Consider the following 14633-nt stretch of genomic DNA (forward strand, 5'->3'; position numbering starts at 1 on the left):
CCCTTGCTCAAGGCTATGGAATTCTGGGAGTTGGAGCTTGTTCTGGGGTCCAAACCCACATCCTTTCCAAGCTCAAGGTATAGGTCAATTCCATGTATGTATAATCCAGTCCTCTAAACCAGAGTACCAAGTGTGTTGCAAAGATCATTCCAAAGATTTCCCCTACTGTCACCTTGCTTAGAAAGCGTAGAAGCCAAGAGAGGTAAGGAAAGACTGGGCCCAGTTTGCCTGCCTTTCTCAAAAGCAACCCCCTTCAATACAGGAACCCTGGAATGGCCATACTCCGAAAACACTTAAAAAGTCAGTGTCCGGCCTTGGTTAGTAAATAAAAACAGGGCCCTAGTTGTCTAGGACTCTTCTCTGCTAGTTGAAGCTTATCTAATCTTGGCTAAATAGTTTTCTCTCCTCCTTTACCTCCCTCCTCTTCCCTGCTTTTTATTTTTTGTTCCTGGTGTTGAGTAAACAGGCTCAGTGTATGGAGCTGGCCTATTCACCAGTTTAGGGGTGTTCTTTCTTTCTTCCCCTGCTCCTATAGAAAAGACTTTTTTTTTCTTTTTTGGAAAAAAAGAGAGAAGAAGTCCTAAATAGCATTGAGTAGCCCAGCCCAGCCCAGGGGACAGTGATTAATGATAGTAGTGCCTAAGGTTAACATACTTCACTGAAAAGTCTGTTGACTGAGATCCTTGTGATACAATGTGGGCCACTGCGCGCCTCAAGAGAATCCTTTTGTCGGTCCGGGCCGATTGTGTCCTCAAAATTCTGCCCACGAAAGTTTGCCAACCCTCCTCTTTGCCCCAAGAGTTTAATAGTTTCCCTCACTCGGCTGGCATTGTGTCCCCGGTGAAAAGCGTCCCCCTCGCTATTCAAGTGTTGGTGGTCATCTCAATAGATCTCCAAACGCCCATATGGTGACCACTGGAGATGAATCCAACTGTTTAAATGGGGGAGAAAGTTGGGGTTTTTAAAAACATTTCAAAAGTGTTTGAAAAGATCCCCCGACCAGATCCTGACACAATTCTCTCTTGGCTTTGAAGGCTGGACCCTATTGTCAATTGATTATCAGCAATATTACTTTAAAGTATGTTTCCCACAAATACTGTGATATATATATGTGTGTGTGTGTTCCAGAATAGGCTGGAAAAAAAGGAGAGATAAAAGCTACGCTCTTGGTTTTATTTTTCCACCTAACTTTATCTCCTCCTCCTCTTCTTCTTCTTCTTCTTCTGGTGCATTTAAGAGTCAAAAGAAATCCCTTCTTCTAGTTTTCATTTAACCCCACAGAAAACACTCTGAATTAGGCTCTGAAAGAAAAGAGAGAGTTAATTTACTGACAACCTCTCCTCTGCCTCTACAGAAATGTCCATTCCTTTTGTAAAACACACACTCGCACACACACACACCACGCACACACACACCACCTCCCCCCTTTCCCTTCAGTGTCTGCAGACACTTTGAAAGACAGCTAGACCATGAGCACATCTTTACCCCCAGCAGCAATGTGAAAATAATAAAACTTTCTCTTGTTTAATGATAGAAATTACATTAAAAAGTGGTGGAAATGCCCTAATTAAAAATGTGCCGCTTAAATGATATGCCAAGCGCTCAGCTGTGGAAGAGCATATTTAGCTACTTAGCAAACTCGCTACTATTTCTTTTTAAAATTACATGTTAAAATTTTTAAAAGAAATCTTACTTTTCTCTGGTGCAACACATTACAAAGGATGGACAGTCCTTTTATCTAAATATAAAATTCCATTTTCAGCAATTATAGCCTGTTCTTGGTGATGATATAATTACAGCTGTGCTCTGTAATAGGTGTCAAGGCAATGCACACTCATACAATAGTTGAATAAAACTGCAGAACAATGCAGGCACTTCTAAATTCACAACCTTTAAAATGAAATTGACTGTGCAGAATTCAAATCAAAACTAGATAAATATTTTTTAAAAAAGATTACAAGCTTGGTTTGGTTTCCTAATAGCCCTTTCTGCAAACCTATCAACATCTAATTGATTAGATAGGAGTTACTGATTATAGATAATCTGAAATATGGAACATCACTCTTTTTAAATGAAGCAATGGCTACACAAATTTCACGAAAGGAGGAGTTTTACAGGGTAATTTTTTTGTGGAAAAGATACAACCATATGCACTTGAAACATATTTTTGGTTTGTTATATTGAGCAGAGAGTGAAAAGGGGTGTGTTATTAGAATAAATACACTTTTATTCATCCTTAATTCATATTGTAAAATACTGTTATTTAGACATTTCTAAATGGGAATTTTCTTTATCTGAACATGATTTCTGTTCAGATCTTTATATATCAGTTTTTCTTTTGTCTTGGCCCCTCTGTCCTGGCTTCCTCTGTATGTCAGGGAGATCACTTCCCAATTTCTTTCATCACTATCCGACGCACTAATTCCTAATTGATAATGTTTTTATCGTTGCATTTGTTTGCCCCTCTTAACCCTCCAGGGCCTACCAACTACAATTGTTTCCTTATTTCTTACTGCAGATGGGCAGATGATGGCTCATGGACCAGCACCAGTCCATGGAGCGGAGCAGAAATGACTTAAACTAGAGTACCAGGACATGAGAATAGTGCTCCCAATCCTAATACATTTCTTTCAGCTTGAGCTGCACATACGATTGCTATGCATACAAAGTGTTCCCATATTTGCAGATCCCTCCTGTATTTTACCCTACTTTATCCCACTTTGTGCACATCCTTTGGGGAAAACCATTCCATATCTAGTAATAGAAATGGGATTTTAAAAAATGGCAATGGGCAAGTTAGCCACATGCCATTTTAATGAGCCCTACAGACCCTGCAAATGTGTTTTGGACCAGAATGTAAATGGATTTACATCCAAATATTTGGTTTTAGCTGATGTTGGGTTGGAGCTCTAAGAGGCTTAGCATACTGTTTGCAGTGAACTTGAGACTGAGCCATTGGATGAATGTCACTTCACCTTAAACATGGCCTACTGTGTTTGTGATCACATACCAACTCAACCCAGTTTTCCTTAGAGTCGCCTTCTCTTTATGTTGCAGATGGCTGCCCACAACAGGAAGGAGCGGGTGAAAACACCAACTCCATCAGTTCAAACGGTGAAGATTCAGATGAGGCTCAAATGAGACTCCAGCTGAAAAGGAAGCTGCAAAGAAATCGGACTTCCTTTACCCAAGAACAAATCGAAGCGCTTGAGAAAGGTGAGCCAACGGACGCTCTTGCAACCTCCTGCAAGAGTCAGAACAAGGGAATTGCATGACATTTTCCTGACTCTTCTGGAACATTCTGACAAGCTCTGCATTCAGCTGCTGATGTTCAGTGATTCTCAAGCACATACCTTCCTGCAGCATCTCTCAAATGCTGGGAGATGAGGTGACAAGGGATGCGAGAGTGACAGCAATTGAAACTGGCAGTCCAAATGCTACAAAAAAACTTCAGCACACATGTGTGGCCTGAGTCATTTTTACAGAGCTCCCAACTGCAGTCTTATACAGTACTTCTTTCTCTTAAGCTACATGATATGCTTGTGCAGTGTGTTTTACAGCACTGATTCAACATTATTCAGTTCAGTTGCCCCCCAAATGTAGTTGCCTTCCTGCTGCTTTTATGAATCTTTCCTCCTTATTGGCCTGGATTTCAAGCATCTTCCTTAAAATAGGTTTTGAATATAGGAGTTGGATGCTACTTCAGATATCATGGCTCAGTTCAACAGAACACTAGGATTTGTAATTTTGTGAGGTACTTATAATTCTCTTATTGCAAAGCTGTAGTGCACTACAGCACTAGAGCTTTCAAGAACATGATTCTAAGTACCTCACCATACTACAAACCCCAGGATTTCATAAGCTTGATATAACAATTAAAGTAATATCAAGCTGCTATAACTGTGCTGTGCAGAGACACTGTTTGCCATATACTGGCTAACCCAGGCATCAGTTTGAGAAGGGAAAAGGCTGCCCTAGTTTTCCTATGCTGCATCTCCCAAAATACATCAGAAACATGAGTAAGACTTCTTGAATTTTCCTCCACAACCAATAGCTGAGGCTCATCTAAAATCAGATGGTTTGGTACTAAGCACCTGATCCGGCAGAGTGAGAGTACTGCTGTGCATGGGAATACAGAACAATAACACCTGCCTTTTGAAAAACACTTTTCGTATCTTCCTGTTCCAAAGCACTTCTGCAAGACTATTTCTCATCAAAGATTTAAAACTTAAAGTGCACTCAGTCATATACAGAAAGCTGAAAGGAAGATGTGATTTTTCTCCCTGAAAACTATTTTTAACATTAATTCTCTAATGTTTCCTTTTGACCAGAATTTGAGAGAACTCATTATCCTGATGTCTTTGCCAGAGAGAGACTAGCTGCCAAAATAGACTTGCCTGAAGCAAGAATACAGGTACTCAAAGTGACTATGTAGCATTTCGCTCCCTCCTTCCCTCCCTCTTTATAAAAGGGTACATTGATGCCTTCTGGGGAAAATATACAGAGTCCAACTAACCCCTGAAAACCTCAGGGTGCTGCTTTACCATGTATTCAGTGAACAATGTCCTTGGTGGCATTTCATCAAGATCTCACCTAGAGATATTCCAATGAGGATATGCAACAAACGTGCATCTAATTTGCCCCCACTATATATGCAAATGGATTATTGCTGTTGTGTGTCTTCAAGTCATTTTTTACTTATGGCAGCCCTAAGGTGAACATATCACAAGGGTTGCTGGGCACGTTTCTTCAGAAGAGTTGCCATCTTCTGAGGCTGAGAACATGTGACTTGCCCATGTTCACCCAGTGGGTTTTCATGCTTGAACTGGGATGCAAATCCTGATCTCCAGAGTCACACTCCAATGCTCAAACCACTATGCCATGCTGGCTCTCAACATAGGTTAATGGCAGTCTCTTGTTAAATCCTCAGTCATTTGGTAACAAATGAAGAAGTAGACAGAGATTTTTCAGGAAAATCAAGGCTGGGGGGAGAGATTTTGTTGCCTGAGGCAAACGATAAGGTTCCTTCTGCTAACCCCAGCTCTGCTTATGGAAACTAACTGAAATTATCACTGCATCTGACCTCAGCACCAGTGACAGCAAGCTTTGCCCCCTGAGAATAGTAAGCTTGCTGATGTGGCAGAGGACAAACTGGATGGCATACACAGCACTCTCCTCCAGCACCTTTGCAGCTCACAGCACCTTCCATGTGAAGTGCTCTGGTAGAGCTGTCCCAAAGGAAGATCCTGTCTTGGTTTTTGTGAAGGCTTCTCATTAGCACTGCAAACTACAAGTACAGAGCAAGATTTAGAAAAGCACCAGGTTACCCTGTCTGCATGAATGCATGATAGGACACCAGTTGCTTTTCATCCACCTAATGGGAAAGGTCTTGTTTTTGCAGGTATGGTTTTCCAACCGAAGGGCCAAGTGGAGACGGGAAGAGAAGCTAAGGAACCAGAGAAGACAAGCCAGTAACACCCCCAGTCATATTCCCATCAGCAGTAGTTTCAGCACAAGTGTCTACCAACCAATTCCACAACCGACGACACCTGGTAATACGCTCACCCTTCCAGGTCAATATGACAAAACATCCTGTACAGTCATACAGTCATCTGTTTGAAGCATAAACTAATACGTCCATCCTGTCTATCTTCCTATTCTATTATAGTTTCCTCTTTCACATCAGGTTCAATGCTGGGCAGAACAGACACCGCGCTAACAAACACATACAGTGCTTTGCCACCCATGCCTAGCTTCACAATGGCTAACAACCTGCCTATGCAAGTAAGTATAATCCACTAATATGCTCTCTCACTCTTGAGGACAGTGATTACGGGGAGGAAATTTGTGCTTTGAATGTATGGGGCAAATACCAATTCTAGGCCCAAGGGGGAAGTTCTCAAATGTTTATGACAAGGGTGAGGAACATATTTTGGTCCAAGGCCTAAATTCAATTTTAGAGAGTTCCCAGGACCACATTCTAGTGGAGGGTGTGGAATAAAAGGCAAAAGGCTGGAATAAAAATATCATCAATTTTTTTACTTAAAGCTCTTACTACCAGTCACTAAGTCTTAGGAGAGACATTCAGTAATGGGAAGAAACTCGTACAAAAGCTGGGAAGCCACCCAATGGGGAAGTCCTGGTAGAAGAAGTGCAGCCATTGTGGGGAGCTGAGAGGGCCAGATTGGGATTCCAAAGCGACAGATTTGGCCCCAGGATCTGAAGCTGCCTACCCCTAATCCAGGGTAAAGGTGGGAGATCTTCAGCTCTTCCAATGCTGATGAATGACTACTGGCACCATCCCTCAACATTAACTATGCTGACTGGGGATGCTGGGAATTTGACTCCAATAACATCTAAGTGACACAGAAGTAGTCTAGAGGATTTCTATATCACACAATTATCACATTTTCTAATCTGGATGGGATCTCATGCATTATTATCAGACCATTTTTACAAATGGGACACCTGAGCCCTTCATGAAGATTTTACTTTGTGCTCATTAATCAAGAATAACTCCCACTTTCTGTCATTATGGGCCAGTTTATAGACCACAGTGCTGGTCACCACTATCTGAAAACATCTGTTGAAACAGCTTTTTACCATTTTTGTTTAACCATCTTGTACATGGCAGATGGCTAGAGGGTATTGGAGTTAACAATATTTGATCTGTGTTGTGCAATCTTTATCAGGGCGGGAGGAGGTTTCTACTGGGGGATCTCTGGGCAATTTCCAGTAAATCAGTAAGGCAAAGCAAAGGGATTTTATAGCACGTTTGAGATTAACTGGGGGGAAAAAGAAGCTGGTAGCATGAGCTTTCATAGACATGAGCCTGCTTTCCCAGATTCATAGGGTGGCAGTAGGCTTAAGTCTATGAAAGCTCCTGCTCCCAGCTTCTTTCTTTCAGTTTGTCTCAAAGGTACTAAAAGAGCCCTTTGCCTACTGATTTTCCAGACTAGCACGGCTATGTCTTCAAATTCTACCATCAGTAAGGCTAGATTTCTGACTTCGAACTGCTAACAATGGTAACAGGATTACTTCCATCCTCTGAACCTTGTTGTTGCTGTGTGCCTTCAAGTCATTTCCAAATTATGGGCACTCGAGGATGAACCCATCATGGAGTTTCTTGGTAGAATTTGCCTTCTTTCAAGGCTAATGTGAATTACCCAAAGTTGCGTAGTGGGTTTCCATGGCTGAGTGGGGATTTGAACCCTGGACTACTGAGTCATAGTCCAATGCTCAATCCACTACATCATGATGGCTCTCACACTGACCTCTGAACTTAGGCAGCCAGAATGAAGAAAATCCAGAGAACTTGGTTGTGGTGTTAGAACAAAAATATTTTACTTTAAGTCACCTTGAGTCTTGGCTTTGGGTAAAAGACAGGAAATAATATGAAGATGATATCCTCCTCCCCCTCATCTCATCACCACCAAATTACCAGTCTGGTCCAGTCTGCTATGATAGTTACAGTATTAGTTCTGCTCATGGTTAGCTTTTCTGATAAGTAGGGACAGGCATTGCTTCCAATTCCTAGCAGAAGGGTTTAAGGACAGATTCTTCACCTTTGGCTGCAGTTTAAGCATCTTTTAAAATTTACAGTTAGAATGCCTCCGTGCTCATTTTGGGCAGCAGCATGATTCTAAAAGATATCTATAATGTTTAGTAGAGAAAAATGTGTCTCTAATAAATCTGGATCCTTTTGATCCAACATACATTAAGTTTGAAATTTAATTAAAAGAGTTCTTAAGAGCTCAATTTCACAGAATATCAGGCATTTGAAAAACAAATTTGTCACTATCCTTGGGTGCTTCATAGTTGCTGAATGAGCAGTTGCATGTGATCTGAAAGAGGCAAACATATTTGAAAAACTGGAAAACTAGAGGCTAAGGATGCATTTTGTCAATAAGCAGGGAATCTATGGGAGTACATAACTGGAATCCTGATTCTGTGCATTTTTATCCTGGACATCTATAAATATGCTTTATTTTATATTGAACTGAGGCCATTGGTTCTGCCCAGAAAACGTTATCCAGGCTTAAATCCTACTGAATTCATGTCAGTTGTAATTGTTTAGTCCTCTTGATTTCAATAGATATGGTTGTGTTTTACATGATGCCAATGCAATATATAGAAATTTGGGCTCTCTTTGGGACTACATGAAATACTAAAAGAAAGTTTCATGTTATACAACGATTGGCAACCATTTTTTTTAAAGTGAAAACAATTTATTTAGTCTCAAGAGATAGGCCTGATTCCATCCCCCACCCCAAGAATTACAAGTGTTTTGGGACTGACATACACACACACACACACACACACACACACACACAGAGAGAGAGAGAGAGAGAGAGAGAGAGAGAGAGATACACATGCACACATAAACGCACATACACACACACCATGCTTCTTTAAAAATCCAAGCATTATTGATTTCAAAATGGCAGAAGGAGCCAAAACGAAGGGCCAATTGCAATGGAAATCTATGGAATATGGCTGCAGAAAACAGGAAAGAATTAAGGAGAGATTTTCTAATTTGCACTAAATGGTGTGAAAATGAGAACTAAAGTATGTGATAAACTTATCAGCTGCCACTGAGGTCAGCAAACTTATATGTGGAGAAGGTTAATTGGGGTTCAGAAATATAAATTCAAAAGTAAAAAGTTTACTTGGTCGGTTAAAAGGAAAATATCTAAGAAAACTATATATAACCGGAGAAACTCATTAGTGTAGCACTGATGAGGAGAACGAGCTTATTAAAATGCTAGCAGAATTACACCTTAGTTGGTAAGAAAATGTGGCTATTGGCACCCTAGGAAAGCCCAAGGGGGAGAGGAGTATGTGAACAGCACCTGCAGTTCTAATAGCTGTGTTAAAATGGATAGAGCTGCCAACCCACCTGCTCAGAAAAAAAGAAAGCAACGCAACTACAAGGCCTTCACAATTATTGTGCTCTTACAATGGAGGTGGTAGGAAGATAATGAACTTATGGCTTTGCTTAAAGAATTTTTTAGCAGAAAACTTCAATTAATTGTAAAAATGGAAAAACAAAACAGTATTTTCCAAAGAACTCCAGAGACGTTAGAAACTATAATGTACAAGCCTTAGTAACTATTACAAAAAATTAGAAATGAAATCCCCTTAAATTGTTTGGCAATTTTAGGACCAAATACTAATCAGTTAGCATTTTTTTTCTTTTTATAATTTAAAGATAAATTAAACGCCTATCTAGGAATAAAATGTACCAAACTCCACTGGACTTACACCTGAATAAATGTGCCCTGCAAGATGAGATACTGGGATTCAAGCTGCTTCTTTCCCCCATAGAACCATTTTACATACTTGCATTTACCTGATCCAAATATTACACTGAGATATAAAGACAGAAGAGACCTACTATCAAACATTAAGAATGAATGCTGGTCTTATGAATAGTAGTCCTCTTCAGTGATATGACTGTCACCCCCATTTGAATTATTCATACTCTCCATCACTGATTCCCAAAGATTTGGTGAACTGTGGGACATACGTAGAATAAACTGTAAGAGGAAATAGATTCATGCAATGTAAATTAGATTTTCCATTTCTCCTCTGTCTGTATCCTCCTGAATGTGCTCTGGAGGGCCCCACAACCTGAATTTGATGGTGGGGAGGGGGCTGGGGAGGGAGATGAATCATGCCTCTCCTTCTTTCACTGGGATGTAAGGCTTGTCAACAAGAAAATTAAATTGATGGATGGCCATCTGTCTGGGATGCTTTGATTGAGATTTCCTGCATGGCAGGGGGTTGGACTGGATGGCCCTTGTGGTCTCTTCCAAGTCTATAATTCTATGATTCTATGATGGAATGCTTTCTGCCTGCTACAACCATAGGATGAAAGAGTTCAACTGCCATTGAGATCAGCATCTGTAACCAGTGCCTGTTAGTTGGATGTCTGAAATACACATTTACATGTAAAATGAAGTGCATTCCAAATTAGTGAATGCCTGTGATCATGGATACTCCACTGTTAGTTCTTCACCCTTGGGAATACTCTGAAAGCATCCAGTGCTGTCACATTGTTGAAGCTAAGGGAGTGAAGAGTTATCAGTGCTCAAGGCAAGCAAGTTCTGAGGAAGTAATCAGTTAGGTGAAAGTACCTGCTCTTTGCCTGCCATGTAATCTAGATAGACCTCTGTTGCCTCTTTGGGATGAGGGGTGGGCATGAGAGCCCCATCGGCCAAAGCACGGCTTATGAATGTCAAGTGGCTTTGTGAGTAGGGCACTTGTGCTGCTTGTGCAAAGGTGTGTAACAGATATGAGACATGGCTGAATATTTTTTTCCTGCTTTCCTCCCACAGCCCCCAGTACCCAGCCAGACTTCCTCCTACTCTTGCATGCTGCCCACAAGTCCGTCAGTAAATGGGAGGAGCTATGATACATACACCCCTCCTCACATGCAGACACATATGAACAGCCAGCCGATGGGCACTTCTGGCACCACTTCAACAGGTAAGCAATCCTCTGTTTCTTCTCTAAGGATAATTCATCAATTCCTTTCCTAGTTTAAATGGTCTGATTCCTTTATTCAGAGAGGGATTACCATTTTTTCTGTCAAAAGGTGATAGATACCGATGATACCTTTCTTAAATGGAGAGGTTTAGATTTTCAAATAAAAAATGGTCTAAGTTTTCATTACTTTTTGGAGGGGCTGTACTTTTCTCTCAGGAGAAAGTTGGGGTATAAAATAGATAGACAGATACAAACAGATAGTGCAGCAATATAATTAATGCATTCACTTGTTTGCTCCATCTTACATCTACCTTCCATATGCTTACATCTGGTTAAAGTAGAATAATTTCCTAATATTAGGAAATGCTCAAACAATGTCCCTGACACATTCAAGAGAACCTTAAAAAACACAGTTTAAAGGGAGCACATCTAAAGGTTTGAAAGATAATCTTTATAGTGTTTATATAATTTGTGTCTTATATAAACACTATAAGGTTTATTTTTGAAAGAAACCCATATTTTGTCTGAGATCCTAAAAATGATGCACACTGTTATACATTTATTTATCTGTGATCCAGTGATTCCTTGTCCACGTAGGAATTCTGATGTGCACAATAAAAATACTCATCTGTGTATCCCCCACTCCCTCATTTCAATGGCAGGATTATAGCTCAATGCTCTTGAAGGAACTTTGAATAGAGTGGGTAGTAGGTGGGATGCAGAGTAGGTAGGGCTGTGTGAATGAACTACAGAAAGTATAATGTAACATACTCAGCCTTTTTGAGTTATAGCTCCCAGATTCCTTCAACTAATATTTTTTGGTTCTGGGACTTGTTACTACAAGCAAGCAAGCAAGAAAACAAAGAAACCAAAAAGTATGGTTCCTTGTTGTGTTACTGTGTATGTATGTATTTTATGGTAAGTTTTAACTTACCTTCCAGAACAATTATATTACTAAGGCAAAGTGCTCTGATCTTTCCAGTGCCCTGCTAGGCTTTTGCCAGCAAAAGGAGAAAGGGAGGACTTCTTTGCTGTTCTTTTCCTGCTCTCTCTATCCATCTCTGTCTGTCTGCCTCTGTACCATTTCCTTCCCATTCTATACAAAGAAAACATTCAGAGTTACATGTACCTCAGTGTGGTGGAAGGGTTTTAGATACTGTAGATGCAGAACTGCCACCACTTCCACCAGCCTGATCCACCCATTTCACACTCCTAATTTACTCACCTTTACCTTTCCCAGCATTAGAATTATGTGCTTGGTGAGATAAGAGGTGTAGACCTTTCCTCTCCTACAAGTACAGAAGCATCCAAGACGAGATATCCTCCTTTGATGCTGGGGTCCCTCTGGCTTACATCCCATTGCTAGTCCTAACTAGAGTAGACCAATGAATCAAGTGCTAATTGATGTAGATTCTACTGATCCAGAGGGTCTGTTTTAGTTGGGACCAGCAACTGGATGTAAGACTGTGCCTCCATTCTCACAGGGGGAGATCTAATCTATTCTATGGCCATCCCAGAGCCATAGGCCTGCACTATTAGTCTTTCAGAGGGGGCAGGACAGGAATCCAAGGAGGTAATCCAGCCATGATTTAGCACTTTAAGGTCAATTCCATCAATTTTAATGGAAGACCTGTGTGCTTAATGCTTTCCTTTTCAGACCACTTGAGCCTACAAGTGCGCCCTCCTTTGGGATGGTGTGCCCCCCAAATTGTGAGCTTTGGTCATCCTTTTACTTCTTATCTCAAGTCACTCTCTTGTTTTCCTCATGAAATTATATCTGAGGTCATGGTCACTTATGTTTCTAGAATTCTGTGAACATTGTGCATTCCTGCGGATAAACAAGGGAAGGAAATTGCAGTGATGTTGCTCTGGAACTCCCAGCAGTCTAGCCAGCATTGCCTATAGTGAAGAATGCTGGGAGCTGCAATCCAACAGTGTCTAGAGAACCAGTCAATTGCCATCCTTGGGATAAATGAATCTATGCTATATTTGTCATTAGAGATAGACAAAAGAAGGTCAGAAAAGCTTAGAAATGAAATTAGGTGCAGTAACCTTTGAAAGTATTCCACCAAAGGCCATTTCAGGAAATGCCTATTAAAAAGTACATGTGTCTGTGTAAAGATATGTAATCATTTTCTTTTTCTCTTCCCCACAACCCAGGTCTAATTTCTCCTGGAGTGTCAGTTCCTGTTCAAGTTCCCGGCAGTGAACCTGATATGTCTCAGTATTGGCCAAGATTACAGTAAACCATGTGTTGATTTTGTAAATTGCTATATGGACAACAGTTGGAGGTTCAGCAGTCTTTTCTAAAAGAAGAATGGCTTTCAAAGTACTTCAGCCCTGTGACTGTGCCCTAGACGTAACACATGGAGAAAGACTTTAACATGGACCTTTGCATACTGAAGGCATTATATCAGTTGGAACAAATCTTCATTTTGGTACCCAAACTTTTATTCATTTTGGTGTATTATTTGTAAATGGGCATTTGTATGTTATAATGAGAAAAAAAAAGAACAATGTAGACTGAATGGATGTTTGCTTTTGTGTTGGTCATGAAGTTGTTTTTTTAAAAAAAGGAAGCCATGATCAACAAGCTTTGCCACGATTTAAGAGTTTTATCAAGCTATATCGAATACTTCTACCAATCTGTTCATAGATTTCAGACTGATGCTCCAAGTTTGTATCATTCCATTGCATATAATTCAACCTGGAACAATACGCACTAGATTTCTGTAAGAAAAATATCTGTTGGGATTTCCAAAGGTTATTAACAGATGACACTTACGTGCAAACAAGGGTTAAGAGAGAACTTCAAAGAAGAAAAGTTTGATAGGGAAAGGGTAGATTGTGTCTTCGATATAATCCAATTTGTTTTATGTCAAAATGTAAGTATTTGTCTTCCCTAGAAATCTCCCAGAATGATTTCTATAATAAAGTTAATTTCATTTATATTTGACAAGAATACTCTATAGATGTTTTATACACATTTTCATGCATCAAACGTTTCTTTTTTGGTCGGCAAAAGTTAATTGTTCTTAGCTATAGTTGTATTACTGTTCACAGTCCAATCATTTTTGTGCATCTAGAATTCATTCCTAATCAATTAAAAGTGCTTGCAAGAGTTTTAAACTTAAGTGTTTTGAAGTTGTTCACAACGACATATCGAAATTAACCATTGTTGATTGTAAAAAAAAATCAAAACATGCCAAAGCCTTTGTATTTCCTTTATTATACTATTTTCTTTTTAACCTTATAGTGTGGTGTGGAAAATTTTGTTCCTTGTTAGGTTTTAACATTATTTAAATATACAGACAAATCTTATGTTGGCATTATTTTTGGTTTTAAAGTGTTGGAAGGCTGCAAGAAATACTTCATGTAGATGGTTATACTTATGATATTGTTTGGTTTAGAACCTTATCTGGAATGTTAATAGCCTGCTAGGTCATCAGAGCTATGTATGAACATCTGTGTAAAAAGGGAGCATTTTCCTGTTGCACAGAAGCATATATAAAGAAAGAATAATTTAACAGAGAAAATCACGTTTAAGGCAAGCCCAAGTTTTGCATTTTGCTGGATAAATGTGGATTTATAGACATGATTCGCACTTTCTACTTACTTCACTGAGGCTGCAATCCTGAAATCAGTTATCTTAAAATAAATCCAGTTTAAATTCAAATGGGATTAAGCTAGAATATTTGGTTGCAAGACTGCAGTCCCAGACTTTTTTCTTTGCTAATTGTTAAACCGGTAGGTTCACAACAAGAACAAAGCTCTCTAAGGATATGACCTCCCTATGTGCTTTCACAAAGCACATTCTTAGTGAAGTTTTCCAGTGAACTTATAACCTGGTGAATATTTGAATGTACTTTGCACAAGCGTGGGCAAGGGTGGAGAGGTGCGTGTCAAGAAATAATGAAAGAAGAAAAATAAACAGGCAACAACAATGCAAATTGTGACTGGCTGGAGCTGAAGAACTGTAGTCACTGACAGCAAATATAAACATTCCCACTTCTATGAAGGAGAATCGTTGTGGCCCAGCTGTTACTCGTAATGTTGTAAGGAAGAACAGGCTTGATAATGTGTAAAAGGCAACACACAGGGAGTTTGGAATCAAAGGGAAGGCATAGTATGCTGTCATTGGA

General features: G+C 39.9%; 1 protein-coding gene across 14 annotated transcripts in view; it reads left to right on the forward strand.

Annotated features, from left to right (window-relative positions):
• PAX6 (paired box 6) overlaps positions 1-13625 on the forward strand; it is a 34444-nt gene extending 20819 nt beyond the window's left edge. For 5 of the 14 annotated variants that reach the window (XM_089521286.1, XM_089521292.1, XM_089521288.1 and 2 more), the window contains 6 exons: positions 3058-3216; positions 4332-4414; positions 5402-5552; positions 5669-5784; positions 10341-10491; positions 12652-13623. In XM_089521286.1, coding sequence (XP_089377412.1) covers positions 3058-3216; positions 4332-4414; positions 5402-5552; positions 5669-5784; positions 10341-10491; positions 12652-12737 — 746 coding nt within the window. In that variant the 3' untranslated portion in view covers positions 12738-13623. Of the gene's footprint in view, positions 1-3057; positions 3217-4331; positions 4415-5401; positions 5553-5668; positions 5785-10340; positions 10492-12651 lie in introns of all 14 variants that reach the window. The other 9 variants (XM_089521293.1, XM_089521289.1, XM_089521296.1 and 6 more) reach the window with 6 other exon arrangements.
• Positions 13626-14633: the final 1008 nt, after the last annotated feature.

Source organism: Sceloporus occidentalis, unplaced genomic scaffold (assembly GCF_023333645.1).
Source record: "Sceloporus occidentalis isolate IW3139 unplaced genomic scaffold, rSceOcc1.0.p SCAF_4, whole genome shotgun sequence".
NCBI lineage: Eukaryota > Metazoa > Chordata > Lepidosauria > Squamata > Phrynosomatidae > Sceloporus > Sceloporus occidentalis.